General features: G+C 38.8%; 1 protein-coding gene and 1 non-coding gene across 7 annotated transcripts in view; both read right to left on the reverse strand.

The window, feature by feature from the left end:
* Positions 1-5,419, reverse strand: part of RUNDC3B (RUN domain containing 3B) — a 174,835-nt gene extending 169,416 nt beyond the window's left edge. For all 6 annotated transcript variants that reach the window (XM_032253023.1, XM_032253021.1, XM_032253020.1 and 3 more), the window contains exon 1: positions 4,869-5,419. In XM_032253023.1, the coding sequence (XP_032108914.1) occupies positions 4,869-4,990 (122 nt within the window). In that variant the 5' untranslated portion in view covers positions 4,991-5,419. The remainder of the gene's footprint in view (positions 1-4,868) is intronic.
* Positions 5,420-8,366: 2,947 nt separating this feature from the next.
* LOC116533375 lies at positions 8,367-8,467 on the reverse strand. Its single transcript, XR_004261260.1, has one exon. It is a non-coding gene; the product is annotated as a small nucleolar RNA U13 (small nucleolar RNA).
* Between the last annotated feature and the right edge of the window lie 6,622 nt (positions 8,468-15,089).

Below are 15,089 nucleotides of genomic sequence, written 5' to 3' on the forward strand. Positions count from 1 at the left end.
CCAGTTCTCACTCTAGCAAGACTGGATTGGTCTCAAGGGAGAATGAATCAGTTCCTAGAAGAGTAGATTGTTATAAAACGAGAATGCCCCTTGGGTTTGGTTCCTCTTCACATCTGCCTGCTTCCCCTTTGACTCTCTCCACCATGTTTTGATGCAGGACAAAAGCCCTCACCAGAAGCCCAGCAGATATGAGGGCATGGTTCTTGTATAACCTACAGAACCATGAGCTAAATAAACCTCTTCTCTTTATAAACTACTCAGCCTCAGGTATGCCTTTATAGCAACACAAAACAGGCTAAGACAGATTATATTGTCTTTAGTATTCAATAATATTTCACATATCTGCATTTCTCCCACAAAGTTCAAGCATAGAATAGACAGTTTTTCTGATTAGTTAGCAACCAGAATGTTAAGAAATTCAGGGTCCTAAAGCTCACTAACTTAACTCAGGCCTCTGGGTGCTTTTTTTTTTTTTTTAAAATAAACATTTGATAAGTTTAGTTATATGCTTTCCTAGCTCACAACCAATTATAATCTGCAAGTCAGAATGGAAAGTACAAAGAAAAAATGCTAGAAATAGAAAGAGTTTAAGAAATAAGTTGGTAGGAAGAAACAGAAGAATGCAAAAGCTCAAAGAACTTCAAACACATAATCTTCTGGGGCCATTTAACTGAAAGCTTTACATGCCACAAGAGTCTCCTAGGGCAACCACTGCACAGTGGGCATATTCATAGAGGCAGATTCAGAATAAAGTCATCAATAAGGATTACATTATTCTATGCATAGTCTTTTTCAAGAAGGCAGAGAGACATGTAATCTTTTTTAAAAGCAATTCATGCAAAATATTGTAAATCTGTGTTGTGGATCAAATTTGCACACTTAAATAATAAATTTCAGTTATACAAAACCTGCATTACAAAATAAATGCTGAGTAAAGCATTACAGTTGATGGAAGGATTTTAAGCTTAACTCACATATGAGTTACATAGAAAATATAAGCTTCTAATTCCCTGACTGAAAACTGAGGTTCTCATGTAATTTGAAATAATATGAGTTCTGAAATAATATCATGACCTATAGAAAACTAAGACTATGCATATGCTATTAAAAATACCTGAATTGTGAAATCATCATTTATCTCTACCTTGCTTATCACATGACTCCTTACATCCCTCTTATTAGTCCTTCCTAGACACAAAACAGGAAAATTATGACTTTGCATGGGAAGTTTCTCTTAAAGTACTGGCACAAAAGTTTGATAGGTGTTGTTCTGAAATGTTTATATGTGTATATTTTTAATGTGTATATTTTAATAATTTGCTCATAAGACATTAAGGCATAGAAAGAGAATTTAGATTTTAATTCTCTGCCAACAAAACTAAAATCAAAGGAATATATAAAGTTTTCTGTAAACCATGAAGCTTATAAAAGACAGAAAAAAAAATGACTAACATCTGATTATGCAAGTTAAAAAACTCTGAAATTTGTTGTTAAGTTTAACAGCTTAATTTTTTGAAGCTCTAAAAGACAGAGAATATACAGGAAAAATACTATTTGGTTCTCAAAGCCAAAGTCAAGTATATGAATATTTTGAAGTTGAGTGTATAAGATTGAGTCCTCAAATGACCTACTACCAAAATCTATAAAAAATATGATAAGACAGTACTTATCTGATGAAATAAGGATCATGCAAATGTTTTTAGTCTACAACATGTAAATGTTCACTGAAAAAAACGATGAAATAATTACATACACATATATAATCACAATGAGCCAAAATTCAATTCAGCTCTTTACCTGACTGTTTTACCTATCTAAACAACCCATTTTCAAAGTTCAAAACTACATATTGCACTTGAATGAGCATTTAAACCTAAAGAATTGTGTACTTATATAATAAGACTTTAAACCTAAACTGAGAATACACATAAACTGTTTGAGGGGTAAGGAAAAACGTTACTGTGTAAGTATAAGTAGATACACTAGAATGATATATGCTGGTGACGTGTTGTTGTTGTTGTTGTTTTGTAAATGGTTCAATTTTTCCAGAACATCAGCAGAGATTTATAAAATGAAAGGCACAGTTCAAAATGTTTTTGTTTATAGGGAAAAATGTACATACCCAATTTAGCTATTATAAATGTTTATCTTATCAATATTACCCTGCTCAAATTTGGAAAAATTTAAAACTAAATATAAACATATTTTGCTTGGAGGCCATTATTAATTTTAGGCCTATAAGTGAAGGTTAGCAATGATCTAGTCCAATATTTTACAGACAACAAAAATGAGCAAATGGAAAGGTTGCATGGCTTGTAAAAGAGCACACTAGTTAATGATAAAGTCAACTTAGAACCCAGTTATATTTCCACCAAGCCAACTTCTTTCCAACTTAAATATCAAATAATCTGTGATTTGAGATACAAAAATAAAAAAAGAACTCATAAGAGACATGAGTAAAATACCCAGGGTTTAGTGACTCTGGAAAGTAAACTAGCAATAAATGTATAAATGTTGCTTTATTTATTTTTCTAAATTTGTCATGGAGCTACTTAAAATGTACAAATAGCCTATAGTGACTTTATTATAAAATGTAAAAGTCATTCAGACAAAGCCTATCACATAGACCCCATTGCTACACATGGATAATTTACATGCACCATCAACAATTTATTTGGATATGAAGAACAGACTTACTATCATCCATATAAATAACTATACAAAATGAAATCCAGGGTAGAAACTGCAATTTATTTTAGCTATTATACTAAATCTATGTGTAAACTGTAAAGTTAGCACATACTCATTCACAGTAGAAAGTAACAATTTTGTGATAATGAAAATATAACTCATAGAACTGTCCCAGAAATCAGTGTGATGTTACTAAACTTTCTCAAAGATAATTTAAAATTTAATTTAAATAAGATTGAAATATAAATCCTTTTCTTTTCAACTGTCTCTGATCAGGGCACAAATGATCATTACATGATTTAAAGTCAGCCAAGACAAAAATGGAGAAGCAAATAAAACAGTACATAAAATCAATGAATTTATGCATTCAATAAATATTTTTGAGTATCAGATGTTTTACCGAGAATTTGATGGAAAAAAAAAAAAAGACTAAGCAAAAAGCAGATAGAATAACTACCCTCATGATGTTTAACCCTGATAGAGCTTTTATTAACTATGCTAGCCCCCAAGAAGCACTGTATACATTGAAACTGTTCTTATTTTTAAAGCAATTTTTAATGTCTGTGTATTATGGTTAAGAAAATCAGCCTTGCTTATTGTTCCATTTACCTACTTTAAAAATATTCACCTATTTCTTAAAAACTTAACAGCCTATTTATCTTAAAAGATTACATCCTAGACAGCACAAATGGCAAATTAAATAGATGCCATATTATTTTACCATTTACAACTCAAAATGCCATAATAATTACATACACATATACTATCACACAGTCAATGAAGGAGGTCTTCCTGCTAGATAAACATTTATAATAATCCAAGTTTAAAAAAAAAAAGTCACTGTGAGTTGTTGCATTTAAGTCCTAGAATAAATATCTGTTTTCCACTTAAGATGCTAAACACATTTTTACACAATAAAAATAACGGAAAAATACAGACAAATTGCAAAGGAAGAAACTGTTTCATCATCATCTGATTCTTAAGAGGATTAACCCTAGGTGATGATTAGGAGTCTGATGGAACACAGTAATTTTAAAACAACTTAATGGTTCATAGAAGTTCCTAAGAAATGGATGCTTAGGGTTTCAATTTTTCTTAATACTCAGATGACTTAATGAAAATATATCAGCATGTTAAAAACCAGTTATATCTGAATACTATGTTTATTTCAAATAGTAATTTTTTTTAGATGGAGTCTCACACTGTTGCCCAGGCTGGAGTGCAATGGCTCAATCTTGGCTCACTGCAACCTCTGCCTCCTGGGTTCAAGCGATTCTTCTGCCTCAGCCTCCCGGGTTCAAGCGATTCTTCTGCCTCAGCCTCCCGAGTAGCTGGGAGGCATCCGCCACCACGCCCCTCTAATTTTTTTGTATTTTTAGTAGAGATGAGGTTTGACTATGTTGGCCCGGCTGGTCTCGAACCCCTTCTCGGCCTCCCAAAGTGCTGGGATTACAGGCGTGAGCCACCTCGCCGGCCCAATAGTAATTATTCTTTTAATGTTTTTATATTTTCTGGAGTAAGGAAATATTACATTTACAGTCATAAAACATTAAGGAAAGGCAAGCCTTAGAATAAATCATTGACATAAAGCCTAGGTATCTCTACAGTCCCACTCTTAACAACAACTGCAGAACCAGCACTAGCACTGTAGCTGAAAAGTGGATTGTACACATACGCTCACACACACAATGGCTGGCATATAGTAGGCACTCAACTAACATGTGTGAAATGTAATGAGTGAAGATAATATAAACAAGCCAAAACAAAGAAATGCACTCTGATTTGGGGGCAACACAGTAAACAATTCAGTAACTACCACTTTATCAAAAGCTGGCTGACAGCTGAATGGGTATTAAATGAAAGAGCTCTCCTTCCCTGCCCTCTTCTTTCACTCTGACAGATTGCACATTCAAAACAAATCCACCCCCAGCCCCGCCCCAAGCTCTACCCTCTAGTACCTCCAGCACTGGAACTGACACAAAGTCCAGGGCTGCGGCGGTGTCCAGACCCGGGCCCCTGTCCAGGGAGCTGCGAGCTCACAAGACTTGGCTGGCGCAGCATAGGCTGGGGCACTGGGCGGCAGCCCGTTATGCCCGGGACCCCCAGGGACCCGCGCGCAAGCCCAGAGATCTCAGCGCCAGCCGGCGGCCGGTTCCGCTCGCCCTGCGCTGCAGTACCTGCACACGGTGATCAGGTTCCTCCTCTCCACCGCAGCATTGCGGGCGCTCAGGCTTTTCTTGCCGCCTCCGCCGCCACCGCCGCGGCTCACGCTCAGGCCCCCCAAGCTTCGGGAGGCCATGGCGGGCTTACTCCCGTGCCCCCTTTGTCTCTTGCCACCCCGCACGCCCCCCACACCTGCTTAAGGGGGCTCTAGCTCAGTCCGCGACCGTGGGGGCGCGGGAAGGATGTAGGGAAGGAGCCGGGAGGAAGGAAGGGTGTGGAAGACAGCGGGGACTCACACCCGGGGGCTGACGGCTCGCTCTTGGCACCCGACCTCCACACACACACAAACGCACACACACAAACGCACCACCTCCGCCCTCAGCGCGCCGCCGGCTGCCGGGCTGCGCGTGCGGGTCGGCGTCGGGCGCTCTCCCACTTCCCGAGGGACCTCGGCAGACGGCGCGCGCGCAAGCCCGTCGGCCCCTCACGCCCAACCACCCACAATCCGCAGCCACTCGTGCCCAAGCCGGGGCGGCAACGGCGAGGCCCCGGGCCTCGGGTGCGCAGCCCCGCCCTCCCTGCGCCTATCAAATCGACGCTACCTCCGCTGGAGCCAATCGCGGTGCCAGAGGGGCGGGGCCGGCCGCGCGGACCTTTTAAAGCAAGTGGCTCAAGCCCCGCCCCGACGCGTGGGCAGCTGTCAAGATGCCGGGCTCGCTCTCGCAGCCCGCTAGCTGCCGCCAGTAGCCACGCCGGCTAGCCGCTGGGATTGTGGGATGCCGTGCCTCGGAGCGCCCGGGGCCGATTTCCACTCTTAACCTGGAGCCAAGCTTTAACAGCTGATACCTATTTCCGTGGCTGCCTATAAAGTAGCGCGCCCGCTCCCGCACCAGACCCTGGGCCTGACTGCTAAGGAGGGAGGAGGGGTCCTTTTGTCCTGACGCCTTTCCAGGGGCTGATAAGAGCAACACAATGGCCCGAAGGGGAAAATTGCTTGTAGAATATCCTTCTTGGAGCGTCTGATGGCGAGATTTCTTGCCCCTCCACACCATGTGGCTTCCACCTCACCCTCCAGCGCAGCCCAAACCCGCACCCGGGACTGACCGCCCGCAAAGGAGGAGCGCGGTGCCAGTGTAGAGTCTTCTGGCATCCTGGGCCTTGATCCCGGAATCGGAGTCCGGGTCTAGGAACGGTAAGCCCGGGAGCGACCAGCCGGGCTGCTCCCTCAGGGAGTCTTGGAGCGCCCTCCTCCATGCGCGTATTCAGAAGCGCCCCCCTTCCTAGAGCTTCTCACCACACTCGGCTTTACCTGCAGGAGGGTTCCGACTTTGGCCCAGGTCCTCTGACACCCACCTGAGCCTGCTGTTTACCTCCCTTTGCACCAATATGGCCAGATTTTAGAGTGCAATCCTAAATGACACGTACTCTCCTGTGGAACCTAGCACAGTGCTGTGCACAGAACAGGTTCTCAATAAATGTTCCTAGAATTTAATTTGATGTCACATTTGGAATAATTTTTACTGAATTTCACGGCTTCAGTGGCTGCAAAATCCATATAACTTCCACCTCTGGTTTTGAAGTTTTTGTCAAAGAATGTTATGGAATATATAATTTTGTGTGGTTGTCTCTATTTTTCTTATGTATTGTCTCTAGTAATACAGGAGGTACTGTTACTCTGGAATGTTTTTAAAACACACGTTTGTGTAATAAAGCTGTAAAGTCGTAATTTCTGAGTTTTTTAAAGTTTAAAAATCTATTTAAAATAAAGACTCATCCTTTTCAGCTACCATGTCTAATTTTATTCTACTACTATTCTATGTAGCAGAATAAAAATAAATGGGTCCGGCGCAGTGGCTCACGCCTGCAATCCCAGCACTGGGAGGCCGAAGCAGATGGATCACAAGGTCAGGAGTTCGAGACCAGCCTGACCAACATAGGGAAAACTTTTCTCTATTAAAAATACAGAAATTAGTGGGAATGTTAACTCCCAGCTACTTGGGAGGCTGAGAGAGGAGAATCGTTTGAACCTGGGAGGCAGAGGTTGCAGTGAGCCGAGATTGCACCTTTGCACTGCAGCCTGGGCGAGAGGGCAAGACTGTCTCAAAAAACCAAACGTGTGTGTGTGTGTGTGTGTGTGTGTGTGTGTGTGTGTGTTGAAAAATGTCTGCCTTAACTAATGTGCTATGATAAATATTCACACATTAAAATTTTAAGAAAACAATTTAGTCAGACTTCAAACTTTATCTTTCACATTAATAAAAGCAGGGGAGTCTTCCATATATGGATGTTTGTGAATAGTTAGCACACCTGTTCCAGAACATCACTTGTCTGCTCTCCTGTGACTCTGAGGCTTATAAAGAGTCTTCTGGGAGCTACAACTTAACTTGTCTCTTCTTGCTAGACCAACAATTTGGATTCAAAAGTAGCCATCAGGAAAAAGATGCACTGGCTATACATGCCATCTCAGCAAAATATTTGCACTGGCAGTGACAAATACTACTCAAATTGATGTTGTTATTGTTTAACCACAGATAAAATTGCAGAAGGAAAAGAGTGGAAGGCCATTAAGGTTATCAAGAAAATTTCTAAAGACCCGTGCTTGGGTGTGTCATGAGTGAGGGAGAAAACACGCATGCCTCTGAAGCATTTATCAAGAAGATAAAAGTGAGTGGTCATGACAGAAAGAGAAAAGTGAGATGTTACTGTCCTCAAAAATTGGCTTCCTAGCCTCCACACATTTTCATGTTATTTGCACTATGAACTATGACTGAAGACTTGGTAAAACTCCATCTTAAATGATGAGGTAATAATGTTACTTTTCAAATGTTACTCTTAGGGGGATTTAGTTGACATACTGGTACTTGCTTACCAAGACTTTGGCATAAACAAGCGTATTTTTTGTGATTTTTTTCTCATGTACAGCGTGTCAGTACACTGCCACATGGGGGCCTTATTTGATAAGGCTTTTCTCACTTATCCTGAGCAGTTTGTCCTGGGCTCTTTCTCCCTCTATATTACTAATCTGGATATTATCGATCAATTTATTCATTACAGAGCATAATACTATTATAGAGCTCCATGAGTTCCATATTACTTTTTGGACTTCTTTTGGCACCTATTTCAATTAATTTTATTTATTTAAGCATTGCACAAAGGTTATTCAGAGATTTTATAAGGATTCACAATAAAAATTATGAAAAGAGTAGATGCCTAAATAAACTTACAGGAATTCTGTAGAACCAAATGGGCAGAACGTACCCACCCACCATTTTCCCAACCTCTTTCTCCTAATCAAAACAGACAATATTACAAGTGCAACACATAAAATGTCCTCAAATATAAAATACTATAAAATGTAAATATATAGTGCTACAAAACAGAGAGATTGCCAAACCTTAGTTTATTCTAGTCTCAGAGAAGTGGACTTTTAAAATATTGCCATAAACCCAGCATCTGTACAGAAGAAACTAGAAAAATTGAAGATGTAATTTTCCATTTTTATTTTACTTTGACGTCAGATGGGTAATATGCTGACACATAACAAGAATTGAGTGAGGCACATCTCACGTGTATGTGAAACCTCAATCATCATGCTTATGAAACACAAATGGATAGATACAAATTTTTTCAAATCCACAATCTAAGTATCATCATAAGCAAAATCAAAAGTAAATGAGACTGAGAAAACATTTTTAAAACTCAATCAGAGCCAAAGAGCTAATTTCCTCTATAAAGTACTCCTGCGGATCAAACAGCACTGTTTCAGTGGCACAATGAAGATGAAAGCCAAATACCAGTGAATAAAAAAGTCAGTGGGAAGTGAGTATCACAGTCTTAAAAGGTTATGAAGGGCGAGAAAAAAAGAGTGTGGTATGGGGGAATACTGAGTAGAAGGATGTTGGTGCTTTATTGCTGTTGTGTCATTATTTTTCATAGAAGTGACTTGAGCATATTTTAAAGCGGATGCAATGAATCTACTGAGAGGGAAAGGTTAGTAATGCAAGAAAGAGAAAAAACGATCAGAAGTGAGCATGAAGAAAATGGATCAAAATTACTTTAAAACAAAAAGACTATTTGAGAGTAAGAAAAGAGAAGCAGAACACTCAGGAGAGATATGGGTTTCCATTGACAAGAGGAAGTGGAAAGACCAAAGAATTGGAGAATGCAAGGTAGTATTGGTCACAGAGCAAAAGTTCCAGAGAGCATCATGGAAGGGAGTACAGACAGGGTCAAGGGCAAGGAAGCACAAAGCATGCTGGTTAATGGGGTGTGGATGGTGAGGCGGATATTATAGGCTCTGATAGACAATTGATGAAGAGTACCTTGACAGGTCTCACAAATTGTTCTTTACAAAAAGTCTTTGGGTAAAGGCTGATTGAAACATGGTCAATTTGATCTTATAGTCTCTTTGAGGAGGGCAAATACCGATCCTCAGTTCAGAGGATACTTTTCTTTAAATTTTTTTTTTTAATCATGGAGAGGGTTGTTAACAAACCAGAAATTATAGACTCCAGACACTGTATGGATTTTTATCATACAAGGATATTTTAGGGAATGAGCCATTCCCCAAAATAAGTTTTTTTATATTCTCCCATTTACAAATAAGAAAACAGAGACTTGGACACATTCAGTAACATATAGAAAGCCACACAGTAAATGGCAGAGCCAGGATTGAAATCTAAATCTATTAGATGGAAATGTATTATTTTTTAAATTTATTATTTTAAAGGCAAGGTCTTACTCTGTGGCCCAAGCAGGAGTACAGTGGGTTATCATGGCTTACCTCGGTCTTGAACTCCTGGGCTCAAGGGATACTCAGGGGCTCAACCTCCTGAGTAGCTGGGACTACAGGCATGCACCACCATAGCTGCCTATTTTTTTTATTTTTTTTTAAATTTTTGGCCGGGCGCGGTGGCTCACGCCTGTAATCCCAGCACTTTGGGAGGCCGAGGCGGGTGGATCACGAGGTCAAGAGATCCAGACCATCCTGGTCAACATGGTGAAACCCCGTCTCTACTAAAAATACAAAACATTAGCTGGGCATGGTGGTGCGTGCCTGTAATCCCAGCTACTCAGGAGGCTGAGGCAGGAGAATTGCCTGAACCCAGGAAGCGGAGGTTGCAGTGAGCCGAGATCGTGCCATTGCACTCCAGCCTGGGTAACAAGAGCGAAACTCCGTCTCAAAAAAAAAAAAAAAAAAATTTTTTTTATTGAGACAAGGTCTCACTATGTTGCCCAGATTGCTCATGAACTCCTGGCCTCAAGCAATCTTCCCTTCTTGGCCACCCAAATTGTGGGGATTACAGGCATGAGCCACCATGACTGGCCCCAAACCTACTGATTTTTATCTAACATGTTTCACTGCCTTTTTGAGAAAGTAACTCCAGATAAGGCTTAAACACAAAACTCCCACATTGTACACAGGGTTCTTAAGAATCAAGAAGGATTTTACACATTGACCAACTGTATCACTCATGAAACATAGTATCTAGATAATTCTGGCTCAGGCTTTCATTTGGGATTCAGAAAATGTATTCTGAATTTAAAAATGCATAATTTTAACCACAATACTTTTTTAGAGATGTTTTACCAGTTTGCATCCTACTAACAGTACATCTAAGTTTTCTTACACTCTTGCTCACTCTAGGGACTATCATTCTTTTTTGCTGTTTTTCCATATAACAAGCAAAGAGCAATATATTTTTGATATTTTAACTTGTTTTTTATTAGTAATAAAAATGCACATTTATTTCATATGCTGTTTGTTCATTTATGTTTTGCCTGTTGATGCCCTTTGCCCATATTTCCCAAAAAGTATTAGTCTTCATTATAGTAGCTCATCATATTTGTTTATTGTATGTATGGCACATACTTCTCCTTCTTTGTTGTTTGCCTTATTTACAGTGTGAGTTATTCATAAAGAGATGTTTAAAATATTTTATATGAATGAAATTCATCAATCTTTTCCTTTTTTGGGTTTTTCTTTAATCATTTTAGAATAGCCTTTGCCACCTCCAAGATTATATACTTTATGGTTTCTTTTTTGTATAAAAAATAATCTGTTTGCACTATATGAAGGTATGAAATTAGGCTATAACTTTATTGTTATATAAACTACTTGTCCCAATTCTATTTATTAAATGATCCATCTTTGCCTTACTGCCAATATTAAATTTATCATGAAATAATTAAATAGCAAGTTTGCATTTTAATGAAGAATTGTGCTTGTGATAATAAATCCATAGAGACAGCTAACATTAACGTTTCACAACATTTTTTACCAGATAGCTCTCCAGACATACAAAAGAGAAATATGTACTTAATTTTACCTAAATCAATTTATTCTACCCAAAGTCAATATATTTTCTCACTAGTCTCTTACTATGGGTTTATAATGTTTTGTTTCCTATAGAAATTTTGAATTTTTATGCAGTCAAATTTTTGAATTTTTTTACGATTTCTGGTTTTCACAGAATGCTTGGAAAAGTTTCTGTATGCTTAGATAATAAAAGTGTTTACTCATTTTTCTGTAGTGTTCTGAATTTGTTTTCATAACGAAAATGTGGGAATACCAATTTCACAAAGTAATTTTCTATAAATTATCTTATCCAATGTATTCAAATGCAAGCACTTTAGAAAAGAAAATCCCATTAAAGATATTTTGGCAAAGACTAAACATCAGTTAGAAAGGAGTTACTCACAAACATCTAAATAGGATTTTCAGCCATGATGTCAAGAAAATCTTGTCTTGAGTTTTCCTGTGCATAGACTAAATGAGACTTTTTCTCATAAAGTAAGTTTTAAGAAAATTTTCTCTGAGTAATCCATAAGGTTAAGAGAATTAAAAGATATTTTAGTACCAATTTACTATATCCATGGCTGAATTCTCCTTATGCAAGCTTAAAATATAACAAAATGACAATGATATTAATGAGTGCCCCTTAAACTTTCAGGTTCAAAATGTGTCAAAATGACAATGGCATTAATGATTCCCCTTGAAATCTCAGGGTCAATTTATTCATTTATATATTAATATACATATACATGTATTTGTTTTCACATATATATAAATAAGTTTATAGTCACTACAATTTCTGTTTAGTCTTCAAAAATTGGACAGCAGCAGCCTTCCACTCATAAATTTGAGCAAATATATTTACCTGTGTCGACCAATAAACCTTAGTAAGGAAAAGAAGAATGTTGTAGTCATCATTCAGATCTTTATCAAGCTTACTTGTTTTTTTTTTTTTTTTTTGAGATAGCGTTTTTGCTCTATCACCCAGGCTAGAATGCAGTGGCACATTCTTGGCTCACTGCAACCTCTGCCTCCTGGGTTCAAGCAATGCTCCTGCCTCAGCCTCCTGAGTAGCTGGGATTACAGGCATTTGCCACCATGCTTAGCTAATTTTTGTACTTTTTGTAGAGACAGGGTTTCGCCATGTTAGCCAGGCTGGTCTCAAACTCCTGACCTCAAGTAATCTGCCCACTTGGCCTCCCAAAGTGGTGAGATTATAGGTGTGAGCCACCATGCCCAGTCAAGCTTACATTTAATTCATTGCGGTTTATATAATTGACCTTGATAGTGAGGTTAATATCTTTTCAAATATTTCTTGACAAAATTTGGAAACCAGTGTTTAATGGTTATATTAGTTTTCTGTTGTTGTATAACAAATTACACAAACATAATGGTTTTAAAACACCCATGAAAGCTGAAAGTTCTGTTAAGTCAGAAGTCTGGCACAGTACAGGTGGGTTTTCTACTCAGGGGCTCTTAAGGCTGTAATCAAGGTTTCAGCTAAGCTATGTGCTCAGTTAGAGACTCTGGGAAAGAATCTACTTCAAGCTCATTCAGGTTGTTGGTAGAATCCCGTTGCAGTTGTGAGAGTGAGGTCCTTGATTTCTGACTGGCTATTGACTGAGTGTTGCTGTGAAGCCTGTTGCATATGGCTTCCTCCATCTTTCAAATTTCATGATTCAAATTTCTGATTTATTTGACCCCTAACTGAAGAATTCTTCTGCTTTTTAAAGGGCTTATGTGATCAGATTTAGCCCACCTACATAATCTCCCTATCTCAAGGTCAAATGATTAGTAATCTTAATTACATCTGCAAATCCCTTTGCTGTTCGAAGTAATGTAATCACAGGATTAATACCAGGCAGCCAAGATCATGAGAACCATTTTAGAAATCTTTGAAGCACAGTGGTGAAAGAAGCAATGCATTCTCTACAGAGATGTATTTTAAGTGTCTGCTAACCTGGCATTGTCCTCCGCAACCCAAACTATTGCTATTAATATGCTTATAGGAATTTGGATACAGCTAACTTCAAAGAGACTATTAAGCTCCTGGTAGACTCCAAGACTATCAACCTACTGGTAGTCTCCAAATATTTGTCGTATTTACTCATTCAATAAATATTTTTTAATTGTCCATTATGTGACAGTCACTATGCAAGACTGTGGGAGTACAACGGTGAGCAAAAACTCCTGCTCTCATAGAGCTTAGGATTTAGATGGGAGAGAGAGGTATCAATCAAAACCTAAAGAAATCAACACATACATACTTATACAGTATGATAAATGATCCAAAGGCGAGGAGAACATATAAAAGAAACTGGAGCAGGACTCCAGGAGGCGCTATTCCTATAGCAGATAATGTCAACAGGGCCCCTGGAGTTTAACACCATGGCCCTGCAAAGGTGCCAGGGAAGGAAGGAATGATTGAGCTATGGTATGAAGTAGGAATAGGAGTGAACTAGATAAAGCGGCTGGTGGTGGGAGAAACTATCCAGGGGGAGGAAGATCATGTACAAATGGCCTGGGGCTGGAGGAAATACACTGTGCCTGAAGTTAATGTGGCTGGAGCTCAGAGAGTAAGGAGGATCAGGAGAGTATGGCTAGACAGAAGGCCAGAGAGGAAGATAGGATTTGTTTTATTCAGAGACTCATTGATCACATTAAGCATTTTCATCTTTATCCTAAGTACACTGAGAAGCCCTTGGAACAGTTTGAAACCAGAGGCTCACAAGATCAGATGTGAGTTTTGAAATGCTCACTCTGCCTGCCATGTGGAGAATGGTGGAAAACATTAAGTAGAAAGTGCTGCCTTGTAATAATTTGGCAGCACGCCAAATGTAAGATTTTTTTCAATGATGTGCTATTGTTTTGCCTTAGATGAGAATATCACATGTTGTCATCGTTAAATGTTTTCTAACATTTCTTTAACACGGTGAGGTTCTCAGAAAACCTCTCCTTTATAATATATGGGCATCCTTGACATACATATCAACAAAATTTTGGTTTTCTGGGACATTGTTATCTTCTATCAAAAAGAAAAATGCACTGGAGAACAGATAAGCATTTTCTGGACAACTGACAATATTTAAAGAGAATGCCTGAATACAAGATTGCCTGGTTATGCCTGAGGTCTCTCTTTCCTTAAGGGAAATTTGGCAAACAGATCCAGGTCTTGAACTACTTAAAGGTATCCCAAGTCAATAGATCTAGATAGTCTCATTTTACTAATTTTGTGATTCCCAGATTGCGGGTTCAGGCAGAACTCTAATTTCAAGGGCTATATAGAATAAATAACCCAAATCAACTTATATCCCACTCCCATGAACTCATCTCCCCTCCCCTTGCCACACAAACCCATTCCCTACTAGGCCTCATCAATAATTTGTGCAAGTTTGCTTGTTATCTCTTAGACAAATGAAGCAATAAATATGGTCTATTCAGCTCCTTTCAGACCAATTCTAGCTGCATTTATCATAAGGAAAGAGCATATACAAATGGCTTAGCTCTGCTCTTCATGAGTTATATGACCTTGGGGAAATTGCATAATTTCTATGCACTTCAGTTTTCCGATCTCTAAGGTTGAGATAATAATGATAGTACATATGGTAATTTCATAGGAGCTGGGATAAGATAAATGTGTAATTAATGAAACTTTTGTTTACCTGGTAGGGGAGATACCATAATCACAAACGACATCTTAAAACAGGGCGTGATGTATAGCAAGTGCTGCACAATTGTTAGCTATTATCATTAATTGTCCTTCCTTGAAGATATTCTGGTGGATATCAAGTTTGGTGGCATGGCAAGAGCTCCATGATTTTGACCTTAACATTGTTTCAGCCTAAAAAGAAAACACACACACACACACACACACACACGACATTGTGTCAGCTCTAGATTGTAAAAAACATCCATCACTCCTTGCCACATACTTTCTCTT

The sequence above is a fragment of the Sapajus apella genome, unplaced genomic scaffold (assembly GCF_009761245.1).
Source record: "Sapajus apella isolate SASKATOON/1434 unplaced genomic scaffold, GSC_monkey_1.0 scaffold81, whole genome shotgun sequence".
In the NCBI taxonomy this organism is placed as follows: Eukaryota; Metazoa; Chordata; class Mammalia; order Primates; family Cebidae; genus Sapajus; species Sapajus apella.